The following is a 15,847-nucleotide window of genomic DNA, read 5'->3' on the forward strand; positions in this document are numbered from 1 at the left end:
ATAGTGAAATGCTGCCGGCCAAACCCTCCCTAACCTGGACAGCGCTAGACCAATTGCGCGCCGCCCTATATGCCTCCCAGTCGCTACCGGCTGCGACAATGCTGCCCCCTATCCCTAAAAATTAACCAGTAAAAAGGCTATTTGGCTAGCTTTTGCTACAGCCTATATCAATGAGTGTTAGCATTCTAGTCGCGAGCAGTGTGTCGTGTACTCGAAAAGGGGTCTATACTGTAGGCCTAATGAAATTATGTGAATTCTGAAGACCATTATTGCTATGTTTCGCAGGGGTCCTCTCTGAGAAAAACGAAGCCCAGCCACCTGCACTCTGTGTCCTTGAGCAAAGCACATACAACTAATTGCTCAGGCGTGTGTCTCAAGTGGAGTGGGATATGCACAAAAACATATACAAATATTAGCACCCACCCACTCTGAGGGATTGCCCCGTTCTGAACATTAGACATGGGTGTTTCTTGGTTTTAAATGTACTTCCCTCATTAAAGGACAAAACATTTTGATGTCTGCTGTTTCTGTTTAGAGCTGTAATGAATCTGTAGATTAAATTGTAGGCAAGGATGAACAAGGGAGTTGTTGAAAGTGTGTGTGTGTGTGTATGTGTGTGTGTGTCTGTGAGAGAGTGAGTCAGAGAGAGAGAGAGTGTGTGTGTGTCTGTCTGTGTGTGTGTGTGTGTGTGTGTGTGTGTGTGTGTGTGTGTGTGTGTGTGTGTGTGTGTGTGTGTGTGTGTGTGTGTGCGTGTGTGCGTGTGCGTGCGTGTGTGTGTCAGAGAGTGTGTGATTGAGTGTGTGTGAGAGAGAAAGCAATTGGGGATAGCGCGAGAGAGACAAGAGTTATTTATTTCACTTTAGTTTATCCATTTCACTTGCTTTGGTAATGTAAACATATGTTCCCCAATCCTCTTGAATTGAATTGAGAGAAACAAAAGAGAAAGAAAGAGCTATTTTGTTTAGAAGACGAATACAGCTTGTGAAAACGGACCACCAGAGATTGTTAAAAAGAAAATGTTTCCACAGGAGGTGCATTTCTTTCTATCGGCATGTCAGTGAGGTAACTGGAAGCTATCCAAGGAAAAGCACAATGTATGCAGGGAAGTGCATGAGAGGGTTTGTAAGTATAGGATTGTTCTGTCTATGGGAAGTATGGTTGAGGGTTGGGATACTGAAGAGAGAATGTCTGTATGCAGGTTGGGATGAGAGGGAAGGGGGTTCTTTTAGTAAGGACGTTAGAGTCAGACACACAAATGGTTGTTAGTTCAGTTCTAGATCGAATCAGATAGACGGACATAAGAGTGCATTAGGAAAGTATTCAGACCCATTGACTTTTTCCAAATGTGGTTACGTTACAGCCTTGTTCTAAAATGGATGAAATAAATACAAATCCTCAGCAATCTACAAAAAATACCCCATAATGACAAAGAGAAGACAGGCTTTTAGAATTTTTTGCAAATTAATCAATAAATACTGAACTATCTTATTTACTTAAGTATTCAGACCCTTTGCTATGATACTTGAATTTTTTTATTTATTACTAGGCAAGTCAGTTAAGAACAAATTCTTATTTTCAATGACGGCCTAGGAACAGTGGGTTAACTGGTCTAGGAACAGTGGGTTAACTGCCTGTTCAGGGGCAGAACGACAGATTTGTACCTTGTCAGCTCAGGGAATTGAACTTGCAAACTTTTGGTTACAAGTCCAACGCTCTAACCACTAAGCTAGCTCAGATGCATCCTGTTTCCATTGATCATCCTTGAGATGTTACTACAACCTAATTGGAGTCCTCCAATAAATTCATTTGATTAGACATGATTTGGAAAGGCACACACCTGTCTATATAAGGTCCCACAGTTGACAGTGCATGTCACAGCAAAAACCAAGCGATGAGGTCGAAGGAATTGTCCGTAGAGCCCCGAGACAGGATTGTGTCAAGGCACAGATCTGGGGAAGGATACTATAAAATGTCTGCAACATTGAAGGTCCCCAAGGGCCTCCATCATTCTTAAATGGAAGAGGAGTGGAACCCTCTTCTTAGAGCTGGCCGTCTGCCCAAACTGAGCAATTGGGGGAGAAGGACATTGGTCAGGGCGGTGACCAAGAACCCGATGGTCACTCTGACAAAGCACTGGAGTTGCTCTGATAAGATGGAAGAACCTTCCAGAAGGACAACCATTTCTGCAGCACTCCACCAATCAGGCCTTTATGGTAGAGTGGCCAGACGGAAGCCACTTCTCAGTAAAAAGGCACATGACAGCCCGCTTGGAGTTTGCCAAAAGGCACTTAAAGACTCTCAGACCATGAGAAACAAGATTCTCTGGTCTTATGATACCAAGATGTATTGCCAATCGTCACATCTGGAGGAAACCTGGCACTATCCCTACGGTGAAGCATGGTGGTGGCAGCATCAGGCTGTGGGGATGTTTTGTAGCGGCAGGGACTGGCAGACTAGTCAGGATCAAGGCAAAGATGAACAGAGCAAACTACAGAGAGAGATCCTTGATGAAAACCTGCTCCAGAGCGTTCCGCAACTCGGACTGGGGTGAAGGTTCACCTACCAACAGGACAATGACCCTTAGCACACAGCCAAGACAATGCAGGAGTGGCTTCGGGACAAGTCTCTGAATGTCCTTGAGTGGCCCAGCCAGAGCCGAGACTTGAACCCAATCGAACATCTCTGGAGAGACCTGAAAATAGTTGTGCAGCAACGCTCCCCATCCAACCTGACAGAGCTTGAAAGGATCTGCAGAAAAGAATGGGAGAAACTCTCCAAATACAGGTGTGCCAAGCTTGTAGCATCGTACCCATGAAGACTTGTCAAATGTTCTTCAACAAAGTACTGACTTAAGGGTCTGAATACTTATGTAAATGTGATATTTCCATTTTATTTTAAATTAGCAAAAATGCTTTGCCATTATGGCATTGTGTGTAGATTGATGAGGATTTTATTTGTTTAATCCATTTTAGAATAAGGCTGTAACGTAACAAAGTGTTGAAAAAGTAATAGGGTCTGAATACTTTCCGAAGGCACTTTATATACTTTTAGTGTGAATAGAAAGACCTTGGAATTTTGGTTGGAATAAAAGTGTCTTTATTTGTTGTAATAACCCATCGAGGTCTTGAGTGTGGACACATGCGATGCATATTAATCACGGAATTATGAATCATTCACATAAAGTCCAATGGAAAGAGAAAATCACACTAACAGAGGGTGTAGATGATTTCTACTATGTACTGTTGATGTTCGTGGAGACAACAGAATGAATAAAAGACTAACCAAAAATAAACTATGTGGATCCACCTGTCTCCATATTTATATCCTACGTTAGGATTATAAGGCGAAAGGGAAGTGAAGCTTTGAAGTTGAAAAAAAATGTCTCTCTCTCTGATTAATACTGTTTCACAGTGCCTGACACTTCATTGATACCCACTATAGGAAAGATGTATGCTTGTTCTTCCTGTTAGCCACAATGGACCTATTCTAAACCGAATTCTCTAGTTCTGACTTCTTATTCATGATTCAGTTTATTGTATTTTTACCCCTTTTTCTCTCCAATTTCGTGATATCCAAATTGGTAGTTACAGTCTTGTCCCATCGCTGCAACTCCTGTGTGGACTCGAGAGACGCGAAGGTCGAGAGCCATGTGTCCTCCGAAACACGACCCTGTCAAGCCGCACTTCTTTACACACTGCTTGCTTAACCCGGAAGCCAGTCGCACCAATGTGCCGGAGGAAACACCGTACAACTGGTGACTGGACTCAGCGTGCAGGCGCCCAGCCCGCCACAAGGAGTTGCTAGAGCGCGATAGGACAAGGACATCCCGGCCGGCCAAACACTCCCCTAAACCGGACAACGCTGGGCCAATTGTGCGCCACCTCATGGGTCTCCTGGTCACGGCCGGCGGGATTGAACCCGGGTCTGTAGTGACGCCTCAAGCACTGCGATGCAATGGCTTAGACTGCGGCACCACTCGGGAGGATAGACAGCTTGTCAGACAGATGTGAATTCTAGATGACAAAGATATCTGTTACAGTGAATCAAAAACACTGATGACACTAGTGGAATGATTGTTGCCAATTTTGTAACCTCTAGAGAGTAAAAGCAACAAAAAAAAGCAAGAGATAATGTGAAAAATAACAGGCAAACCAAACTACACAATTCATATGCTGACTATCATATGATGTTTACCATAGCATGTTCAATAGCTGGGTGCTTCATCAGAAAGGGGAGGAGAAAGAAATGGCAGATGGTAAAGTCAACAAAGCACACTAGTGCTCTAGAAAAGACCAATAAAATGCCTGACATGTGTATACATCTCTTTGTAAGGTAACAGTCAACGCATAGACTTGGCCTTTATTCAAAATGATACCAATAATACAACTCAAAATTGAGTGGGAATTTAATTGGAGAGATAAAATAAAAGCTCCACTAAATGCAAAGCAATGAAAAGCTGAATTTAGTATCTAATAGAAACAAATGAAGAATATAAAAAAATGAAGACTACCTTTTGAAGAGTCACGCTACCAGTCATACGTTTTAGAACACCTACTCATTCAAGGTTTTTCTTTATTTTAATATTTTCTACATTGTAGAATAATAGTGAAGACATTAAAACTATGAAATAACACATATGGAATCATGTAGTAACCAAAAAATGTTAAACAACGCCAGGTCATCTGATGCAGCACTCCATCACTCTCCTTCTTGATCAAAGAGCCCTTACACAGCCTAGAGATGTGTTGGGTCATTATCCTGTTGAAAACAAATGATAGTCCCACTAAGCCCAAACCAGATGGGATGGTGTATCACTGCAGAGTGCTGTGGTAGACATGATGGTTAAGTGTGCCTTGAATTCTAAATAAATCGCAGACAGTGTCACCAGCAAAGCACCATTACACCTCCTCCTCCATGCTTTACGGTGGGAAATACACATGCAGAGATCATCTGTTCCCCCACACCGCGTCTCACAGACACCTCCTGGGGGCGGCCCGTCAGGAAGTCCATGATCCAGTTGCAGAGGGAGGTGTTTAGTCCCAGTTTCCTTAGCTTAGTGATGAGCTTTGAGGGTACTATGGTGTTGAACGCTGAGCTGTAGTCAATGAATAGCATTCTCACATAAGTGTTCCTTTTGTCCAGGTGTGAAAGGGCAGTGTGGAGTGCAATAGAGATTGCATCATCTGTGGATCTGTTTGGGCGGTACTCAAATTGCAGTGGGTCTAGGGTTTCTGGGATAATGGTGTTGACGTCAGCCATTACCAACCTTTCAAAGCACTTCATGGCTACGGACGTGAGTGCTATAGGTCTGTAGTCATTTAGGCAGGTTGTCTTTGTGTTCTTGGGCACAGGCACTATGGTGGTCTGCTTGAAACATACTGGTATCACAGACTCAATCAGGGACATGTTGAAAATGTCAGTGAAGACACCTGCAAGTTGGTCAGCACATGCCCGGAGCACACGTCCTGGTAATCCGTCTGGCCCCGCAGCCTTGTGTATGTTGACCTGTTTAAAGGTCTTACTCATTTCGGCTATGGAGAGCATCATCACACAGTCGTCCGGAACAGCTGATGCTCTCATGCATGCCTCAGTGTTGCTTGCCTCGAAGCGAGCATAGAAGTGATTTAGCTCGTCTTGTAGGCTCGTGTCACTGGGCAGCTCGCAGCTGTGCTTCCCTTTGTAGTCTGTAATAGTTTGCAAGCCCTGCTACATAAGACGAGCATCGGAGCCGGTGTGGTATGATTCAATCTTAGTCCTGTATTGACGCTTTGCCTGTTTGATGGTTTGTCAGAGGGCATAGCAGGATTTCTTATACGCTTCCGGGTTAGAGTCCTGCACCTTGAAAGTGGCAGCTCTACCCTTTACCTCAGTGCGAATGTTGCCTGTAATCCATGGCTTCTGGTTGGGGTATGTACATACAGTCACTGTGGGGACAACATCCTCGATGCACTTATTGATAAAGCCAGTGACTCCTCAATGCCATCGTAAGAATCCCGGAACATGTTCCAGTCTGTTCTAGCAAAACAGTCCTATAGTTTAGCATCTGCTTCATCTGACCACTTTTTTATAGACCGAGTCACTGATGCTTCCTGCTTTAATTTTTGCTTGTAAGCAGGAATCAGGAGGATAGAGTTGTGGTCGGATTCACCAAATGGAGGGCGAGAGAGATCTTTGTATGCGTCTCTGTGTGTGGAGTACAGGTGACCAATTTCTTTCCCCTCTGGTTGCATATTTAACATGTTGATAGAAATTTGGTGGAACTGATTTAAGTTTCCCAGCATTAAAGTCTCCGGCCACTAGGAGCGCCACCTCTGGGTGAGTACTTTCCTGTTTGTTTCATTCCTTATACAGCTGACTGAGTGTGGTCTTAGTACCAGCATCTGTCTGTGGTGGTAAATAAACAGCCATGAAAAGTATAGCTGAAAACTCTCCAGGCAAGTAGTGTGGCCTGCAATTTATCACAATATACTCTACTTCAGGCGAGCAAAATCTAGAGATTCCCTTAGATTTCGTGCACCAGCTGTTGTTTACAAATATGCACAGACCCCCCTCCCCCCATCTTACCGGAGTGTGCTGTTCTAGCCTGCAGGTGCAGCGTGTATTCCGCTAGCTGAATATCCATGTTGTCATTCAGCCACGATTCCGTGAAACATAGGATATTACAGTTTTTGATGTCCCGTTGGTGGGATATTCATGATCGTACCTCATCTAGTTTATTGTCCAATGATTGCACGTTGGCGAGTAATATTAACGGTAACGGCAGCTTTCCCAGTCGCCTTCTCCGGATCCTGACCAGGCATCCAGCTCTTTGTCCTCTGTACCTGCGTCGCTTCCTCTTGCAAATAACAGTGATGTCGGTCCTGTCTTTGTAGGAAAAAAAATCTTTGTCTAATCCGAGGTGTGTGATCGCTGTCCTGATATACAGAAGCTCTTTTTTGTCATAAGATACTGTTGCAGAAACATTATGTACAAAATAAGTTACAAATAATGCATGGGAGGGGAAAGCAGGCAGGACCAGGGTTAGTAGGAGAGCATGGCACTGACTAATCCTGACAGGGTGTAAAGCTAGCACAGAAATGTGTTGTGAAATACATGGCTGTAATCTTTAAAGATAAACGTTTTTTTATAAGTTCAACCCTAGAGGATAGATCTAGCTAAATATGGACCACTCATCAGCTATATTGGTAGTATCCTCCCTCAGGATAAATTCACTGACAGCATTATAAGCATTAAGGTAAAGTCAAATATATTATGTTAGAAACATGGCATTATAAAAGCTACTTCCATACACAAACAAATCATATTCATTACTAGTAGGCTTATAATGTGGAGACTCAATGAGACTGACTCAATCAGTGAGTCAATCAACATGTTCCAAGTCAATTCAGCCACAACAATATACACCTCAACACTAGTCACACAGGGAGGAACATCCCACATCAACATGGTTCACCTATGGAGAAAAAATGTTGAGAGAGACACAAATGTGTCATTGATTCATTTTACTCTGAACTGAATTGAAAAGAACAAGATTGTGTATTGACAGCCATAGAGAATAAGAATGGATTACTACAGCATATGTGAGGCACATTTACTCAACGTACCCTAAAGACTTTCACACTTGGGGTATGAGTAACTGGAGTTTGGCTTGGGACTGATAAAGATAAATTGAGGGCTAAATCAGAAAAGGGTAGCCTAAAACATCTTTGTTTTTCAGTCCTGAGAAAGTAACACAACACAGTGAATATAATTCAATCACAAACTGACATTATAACTGGTCTCCCTTGGATGCCCATGATGGATATGCATTCACAACAACTGGAAGCTAAATAATGATACTATCCCACCCTCTTCAAATAGAAAATGAAAATCGTCCTGTAATAATGCTAAATCTACTGCTGAGCGCAGGAAGAAGCACAGAGAGGGTGTGTACAGTACTGTACCTGGCGCAGGTTGCGTGTAATGCGCACTTCGTGCCAGGCATTGTCGTTGAACTTGCCGTTGGTGGGCTCCACCAGGGCCTCGAAGGCCCCTGAGCCCAGGTTGATGACAAGCCACACAGCGCCGCTCCTCAGGGATAGGTTGACATAGTCAGCTGACTTCCCGGTGTGGAGAAGGAGGCCGTTCCTCTGCAGCGTGCAGAAGGACAGAGTGATCTCGTCCAGTTTGCTCTGGATGGGCATCTGAGATAAGTCATAGCTGAAGAACTCATTGCCTTTGTAGGTGGCAACCGACTCCTCTTTTGCTGTGGTGAGAGATGGAGAGAAGGCTGTCAAAATCAAAATCAAATGCTATTTGTCACATGCGTCAAATACAACAGGTACCTTACTGTGAAATGCTAACTAACAAGCCCTTAACCAACAATGCAGTTCAATAATGATAATTTCTGAAACATCAGCTATTGTTATCACAGCTATTGTTATTATCAGCTATTGTTATCACAACCATTGTTATCACAACCATTGATATCACAACCATTGATATCGCCACCTAGAGATATCATCAGCTAGTGTTAACGTCGGCTTGAATTATCATCAGCTAGAGTTATCGTCAGCTAGTGAGTTTGTCAGCTAGCGACATCATCAGCTAGAGAGATCCTCAGATAGAGAGATCGTCAGATATAGAGATCGTCAGCTAGAGAGATCATCAGATAGAGAGATCGTCAGATAGAGTTATCGTTAGCTAGTGTTATCGTCAGCTAGAGACATCGTCAGCTAGAGAGATCGTCAGCTAGAGAGATCGTCAGCTAGAGAGATTGTTAGCTAGTGTTATCGTCAGCTAGTGTTATCGTCAGCCAGAGTTATCGTCAGCTAGTGTTATCGTCAGCTAGTGTTATCATCAGCTCAAGTTATCGTCAGCTCGAGTTATCCTCAGCTCGAGTTATCGTCATCTAGAGTTATCGTCAGTTATTTTATATACATTTTTATTAACCTTTAATCAGGAAAGTCCCACTGAGACTATGTAGCCCAAATAATTTTCATAATTAATAAAGTGTATTAAACTGCCAAACAGTTTTGTTATATTTCAGTCTTTTGTGATGTATATACTTTTATTTCCAAGTAGATTTGTTTAAGACTACCAAGAATCAATATGTGAGACCCTGATTTAGCCCACTGCAGTGAAAGGCTAACAGGGGAGAACCTGGCCAAGAAGGCAGCTGGAGTCAATACAACATTATAACAATGTAAAACATATATTGTACTGTTCAAGTTTCTTGAAATGGAGCTTTGAATACTGTAATTACAGGTTAATTATATGTATATTTCTCCCAATTATGACACAAAAAATGGATGGGTGAACATATCAAAGAACCACTCAACAAAGATATCATCACCATCATATCCATCATATTATCACCATATCTGCCAAACCTTTTCCTTACACCTGTTTAAAAGTTCTCATTAAATTCCTTTAATTTCCTTCAGGGGAAAACTGACTACTTTAGCTTTTCCATGGACAATGGGGATGAGATATTATTGATGCATCTGACACACATGGCAGCACTATCACCTTCCTGGGTCCTACAGATGTCTAGGGATATATCTAACCACCGTTCTTAAGCAAATTTGCTCAATTAAATGTATTTTATTTAACCTTTATTTAACTAGGCAAGTCAGTTTAAGAACAAATTCTTATGTTACAATGACGGCCTACCCCAGCCAAACCCTCCCCTAACCCGGACAACTATGGGCCAATTGTGCTCTGCCCTATGGGACTCGGCGGTCGACGTCACCAGTCTTCTAGCCATCATTGATCCATTTTTCATTTTCCATTGGTTTTGTCTTGTCTTCCAACACACCTGGTTCCAATCCCATTCATTACCTGTTGTATATTTAACCCTCTGTTTCCCCTCATGTCTTCGTCAGAGATGGTTTGTTATTATTTAGTGTTGTTTGTATTGGTGCGTCGGGTTTTTGTACCCACTTTGTTTTGTGTATTTTTTCATTGTTTTGGAGTTATGTTTTTACGCCATTAAACTACTCCATTTTACCAAGATAAATGATCCTGCACCTGAATTCCTTGCCACCTATACACACGCCTATGACACTGAGATGCAGTGTCTTAGACTGCTCCGTCACTCGGGAGCACATCCTATCAAGTTATGGTTGGGTGCAATCAGATGCAATGTTGCTTTTCAAATTCCCCATCTGATCAAATGTAAAACATCCCTGCTCGTGGATTTCCTACAGACTATCAAGTGGAAAATTACATTAATGTGATCACTTGAGAGAATCCATCAAGCATGAAGCCTACGAATGTCATTTGGAATCTAGATGATTTGTGCAGGATTCAATCAAGCAGAGGCCATCTCTTACCTTGAATAGTCTAACTCCCAGGTAACACTCTTCTTCAGATCTCATGTATGATTCAGTTAACAGCAGCTGCTATTTACAGCAAAGCTGAACCCACATTTAACTACCACAAAGCGCAATGAAATTGAGCGCTGCTCATTGTCTTAATGTCTCTCTACCACCAAAGTGAATAATGTCTTAAGGTTGGCATCCACATACAAGCCTTCATCTATATCTATCAGAACATAGTCTAAGGCAACAACTTTCGTCTGATTAGCCTTCTCTGGCTCTCGTCGGTCTTCTCATTTGACGCGTTGTAAGGATCGTACTTCTATCTCCGTCTCCCATCCTACTTGTTGCCTGCTAAAATCGGGTGACCCCATGTGACAAGAGGAATTTAATTAGCACTACACAGCATCTGAGGAACAGTACCACAGACAACTACGAATGGGTGGCCTCTGCTACAATTCATCATTCTGTCTCACTACCATCCCCCTCCCCCCGCTCTCTCTCTATCCCCCTACACCCCGCCCTCCCTTTCAGTCTGTGTCTGTCTCTATCCCCTCCTACACAGTCCTTTGAGAAAGATGACAGAGAGAGACGATAGAGAGAGAATAGAGAGAGACACGATTGAGAGAGCAAGAGACGATAGAGAAAGAGAGAGACGATAGAGAGATAGAGATGATAGAGAGAGATGATAGAGAGAGAGACGATAGAGGATAGAGAGAGATGATAGAGAGAGACGATAGAGGATAGAGAGAGACGATAGAGAGAGAGAGACGATAGAGGATAGAGAGAGATGATAGAGAGAGACGATAGAGGATAGAGAGAGACGATAGAGAGAGAGAGACGATAGAGGATAGAGAGAGATGATAGAGAGAGACGATAGAGGATAGAGAGAGACGATAGAGAGAGAGAGACGATAGAGGATAGAGAGAAAGAGAGAGACGATAGAGAGATAGAGATGATAGAGGATAGAGAGAGATGATAGAGAGAGAGACGATAGAGGATAGAGAGAGATGATAGAGAGAGAGACAATAGAGGATAGAGAGAGATGATAGAGAGAGACGATAGAGGATAGAGAGAGATGATAGAGAGAGACGATAGAGGATAGAGAGAGACGATAGAGAGAGAGAGACGATAGAGGATAGAGAGAGATGATAGAGAGAGACGATAGAGGATAGAGAGAGACGATAGAGAGAGAGAGACGATAGAGGATAGAGAGAGATGATAGAGAGAGAGACGATAGAGGATAGAGAGAGATGATAGAGAGAGACGATAGAGGATAGAGAGAGACGATAGAGAGAGAAAACTGAGCTGCACTTCCTAACCTCCTGCCCAATGTATGACCATATTAGAGAGACATATTTCCCTCAGATTACACAGATCCACAAAGAATTCGAAAACAAAAACTCCCATATCTACTGGGTGAAATTCCAGTGTGCCATCACAGCAGCAAGATTTGTGACCTGTTGCCACGAGAAAAGGGCAACCAGTGAAGAACAAACACCATTGTAAATACAACCCATATTTATGCTTATTTATTTTATCTTGTGTCCTTTAGCCATTTGTACATTGTTAGAACACTGTATATATATATAATATGACATTTGTAATGTCTTTACTGTTTTGAAACTTCTGTATGTGTAATGTTTACTGTTAATTTTTGTTGTTTTTCACTTTATATATTCACTTTGTATGTTGTCTACCTCACTTGCTTTGGCAATGTTAACACATGTTTCCCATGCCAATAAAGCCCTTGAATTGAATTGAGAGAGAGACGATAGAGGATAGAGAGAGATGATAGAGAGAGAGACGATAGATGATAGAGAGAGATGATAGAGGATAGAGAGAGACGATAGAGAGAGAGCGATGATAGAGGATAGAGAGAGATGATAGAGAGAGAGACGATAGATGATAGAGAGAGATGATAGAGAGAGAGCGATGATAGATGATAGAGAGAGATGATAGAGAGAGAGCGATGATAGAGGATAGAGAGAGATGATAGAGAGAGACGATAGATGATAGAGAGAGATGATAGAGAGAGATGATAGAGAGAGATGATAGAGAGAGACGATAGATGATAGAGAGAGATGATAGAGAGAGAGCGATGATAGAGGATAGAGAGAGATGATAGAGAGAGAGACGATAGATGATAGAGAGAGATGATAGAGAGAGAGCGATGATAGAGGATAGAGAGAGATGATAGAGAGAGACGATAGAGGATAGAGAGAGATGATAGAGAGAGAGCGATGATAGATGATAGAGAGAGATGATAGAGAGAGAGAGCGATGATAGATGATAGAGAGAGATGATAGAGAGAGAGCGGTGATAGATGATAGAGAGAGATGATAGAGAGAGACGATAGAGAGAGACGCTAGAGAGAGAGACGATAGAGATACGATAGCGAGAGAGACGATAGAGATACTATAGTCCTAGAGAGAGAGAGAGAGAGAGAGACTATAGAGAGAGATGATAGAGAGAGATAATAGAGAGAGAGGCCATAGAGAGGGAGACGATAGAGAGAAAGACTATAGAGATACGAGAGAGACGATAGAGATACGAGAGAGAGACGATAGAGAGGCTATAGAGAGAGACGATAGAGAGACAATAGAGAGAGAGACTATAGAGATACGAGAGAGACGATAGAAATACGAGAGAGAGAGACTATAGAGAGAGACAATAGAGAGACGATAGAGAGAGACAATAGAGAGACGATAGAGAGAGATAGACTATAGAGAGAGACGATAGAGAGAGAGACTTTAGAGAGTGACAATAGAGAGAGACGATAGAGAGACAATAGAGAGAGAGGCCATAAAGAGAGAGACAGTAGAGAGACGATAGAGAGAGAGACTATAGAGATACGAGAGAGACGATAGAGATACGAGAGAGAGACGATAGAGAGGCTATAGAGAGAGACGATAGAGAGACAATAGAGAGACTATAGAGATACGAGAGAGACGATAGAGATACGAGAGAGAGACAATAGAGAGGCTATAGAGAGAGACTATAGAGAGAGACGATAGAGAGAGAGACTTTAGAGAGAGACAGTAGAGAGAGACGATAGAGAAACAATAGAGAGAGAGGCCATAACGAGAGAGACAATAGAGAGAGACGGTAGAGAGAGAGAGACTATAGAGATACGAGAGAGACGATAGAGATAGAGAGAGACAATATAGAGAGACGATAGAAAGAGAGACTATAGAGATACGAGAGAGACGATAGAGATACGATAGAGAGAGACTATAGAGAGAGACAATAGAGAGAGAGACTATAGAGATACGAGAGAGACGATAGAGAGAGACAATATAAAGAGACGATAGAGAGAGAGACGATAGAGATACGAGAGAGAGACGATAGAGAGAGACAATATAGAGAGACGATAGAGAGAGAGAGACTATAGAGATACGAGAGAGACGATAGAGATACGATAGAGAGACGATAGAGAGGCTATAGAGAGAGACGATAGAGAGACAATAGAGAGACTATAGAGATACGAGAGAGACGATAGAGATACGAGAGAGAGACAATAGAGAGGCTATAGAGAGAGAGACTATAGAGAGAGACGATAGAGAGAGAGACTTTAGAGAGAGACAGTAGAGAGAGACGATAGAGAAACAATAGAGAGAGAGGCCATAACGAGAGAGACAATAGAGAGAGACGGTAGAGAGAGAGAGACTATAGAGATACGAGAGAGACGATAGAGATAGAGAGAGACAATATAGAGAGACGATAGAAAGAGAGACTATAGAGATACGAGAGAGACGATAGAGATACGATAGAGAGAGACTATAGAGAGAGACAATAGAGAGAGAGACTATAGAGATACGAGAGAGACGATAGAGAGAGACAATATAAAGAGACGATAGAGAGAGAGACGATAGAGATACGAGAGAGAGACGATAGAGAGAGACAATATAGAGAGACGATAGAGAGAGAGAGACTATAGAGATACGAGAGAGACGATAGAGATACGATAGAGAGACGATAGAGAGAGAGAGACTATAGAGATACGAGAGAGACGATAGAGATACGATAGAGAGAGACGATAGAGAGAGACGATAGAGAGAGACAATAGAGATACTATAGAGAGAGACAATAGAGAGAGACGATAGAGAGAGACGATAGACAGAGAGGCCATAGAGAGAGAGATGATAGAGAGATGATAGAGAGAGACAATAGAGAGAGATGATAGAGAGATGATAGAGAGAGATGATAGAGAGAGACGATAGAGAGAGACAATAGAGAGAGATGATAGAGAGAGACGATAGAGAGAGAGACGATAGAGATACGCGAGAGACGATAGAGATACGAGAGAGAGAGACGATAGAGAGACGATAGAGAGAGACTATAGAGAGAGAGACGATAGAGAGAGACAATAGAGACGATAGAGAGAGAGAGACTATAGAGATACGAGAGAGACGATAGAGATACGATAGAGAGAGACAGAGAGAGAGACTATAGAGATACGAGAGAGACGATAGAGAGAGACAATATAAAGAGACGATAGAGAGAGAGACGAGAGAGAGACGATAGAGAGAGACAATAGACAGAGGCTATAGAGAGAGAGACGATAGAGAGAGACAATAGAGAGACGATAGAGAGAGAGGCTATAGAGATACGAGAGGGAGACGATAGAGAGAGACAATATAGAGAGACGATAGAGAGAGAGATACGATAGAGAGAGACGATAGAGAGAGACGATAGAGACGATAGAGAGAGACAATAGAGATACTATAGAGAGAGACAATAGAGAGAGACGATAGAGAGAGACGATAGACAGAGAGGCCATAGAGAGAGAGATGATAGAGAGACAATAGAGAGAGATGATAGAGAGAGATGATAGAGAGAGACAATAGAGAGAGATGATAGAGAGAGACGATAGAGAGAGAGACGATAGAGATACGCGAGAGACGATAGAGATACGATAGAGAGAGACAGAGAGAGAGACTATAGAGATACGAGAGAGACGATAGAGAGAGACAATATAAAGAGACGATAGAGAGAGAGACGATAGAGATACGAGAGAGAGACGATAGAGAGAGACAATAGACAGAGGCTATAGAGAGAGAGACGATTGAGAGAGAGACGATAGAGAGAGACAATAGAGAGACGATAGAGAGAGACGCTAGAGAGAGAGACGATAGAGATACGATAGCGAGAGAGACGATAGAGATACTATAGTCCTAGAGAGAGAGAGAGAGAGAGACTATAGAGAGAGATGATAGAGAGAGATAATAGAGAGAGAGGCCATAGAGAGGGAGACGATAGAGAGAAAGACTATAGAGATACGAGAGAGACGATAGAGATACGAGAGAGAGACGATAGAGAGGCTATAGAGAGAGACGATAGAGAGACAATAGAGAGAGAGACTATAGAGATACGAGAGAGACGATAGAAATACGAGAGAGAGAGACTATAGAGAGAGACAATAGAGAGACGATAGAGAGAGACAATAGAGAGACGATAGAGAGAGATAGACTATAGAGAGAGACGATAGAGAGAGAGACTTTAGAGAGTGACAATAGAGAGAGACGATAGAGAGACAATAGAGA

At 42.5% G+C, this 15,847-nt stretch overlaps 1 protein-coding gene across 1 annotated transcript in view; it reads right to left on the minus strand.

Annotated features, from left to right (window-relative positions):
• The window catches only part of LOC109873865 (neurexin-2), a 274,209-nt gene that overhangs the window by 233,356 nt on the left and 25,006 nt on the right, over nucleotides 1-15,847 (minus strand). The window contains exon 2 of the mRNA XM_031808787.1: nucleotides 7,944-8,245. Within this exon, the coding sequence (XP_031664647.1) occupies nucleotides 7,944-8,183 (240 nt within the window). The 5' untranslated portion in view covers nucleotides 8,184-8,245. The remainder of the gene's footprint in view (nucleotides 1-7,943; nucleotides 8,246-15,847) is intronic.

This window comes from Oncorhynchus kisutch, linkage group LG29 (assembly GCF_002021735.2).
Source record: "Oncorhynchus kisutch isolate 150728-3 linkage group LG29, Okis_V2, whole genome shotgun sequence".
NCBI lineage: Eukaryota > Metazoa > Chordata > Actinopteri > Salmoniformes > Salmonidae > Oncorhynchus > Oncorhynchus kisutch.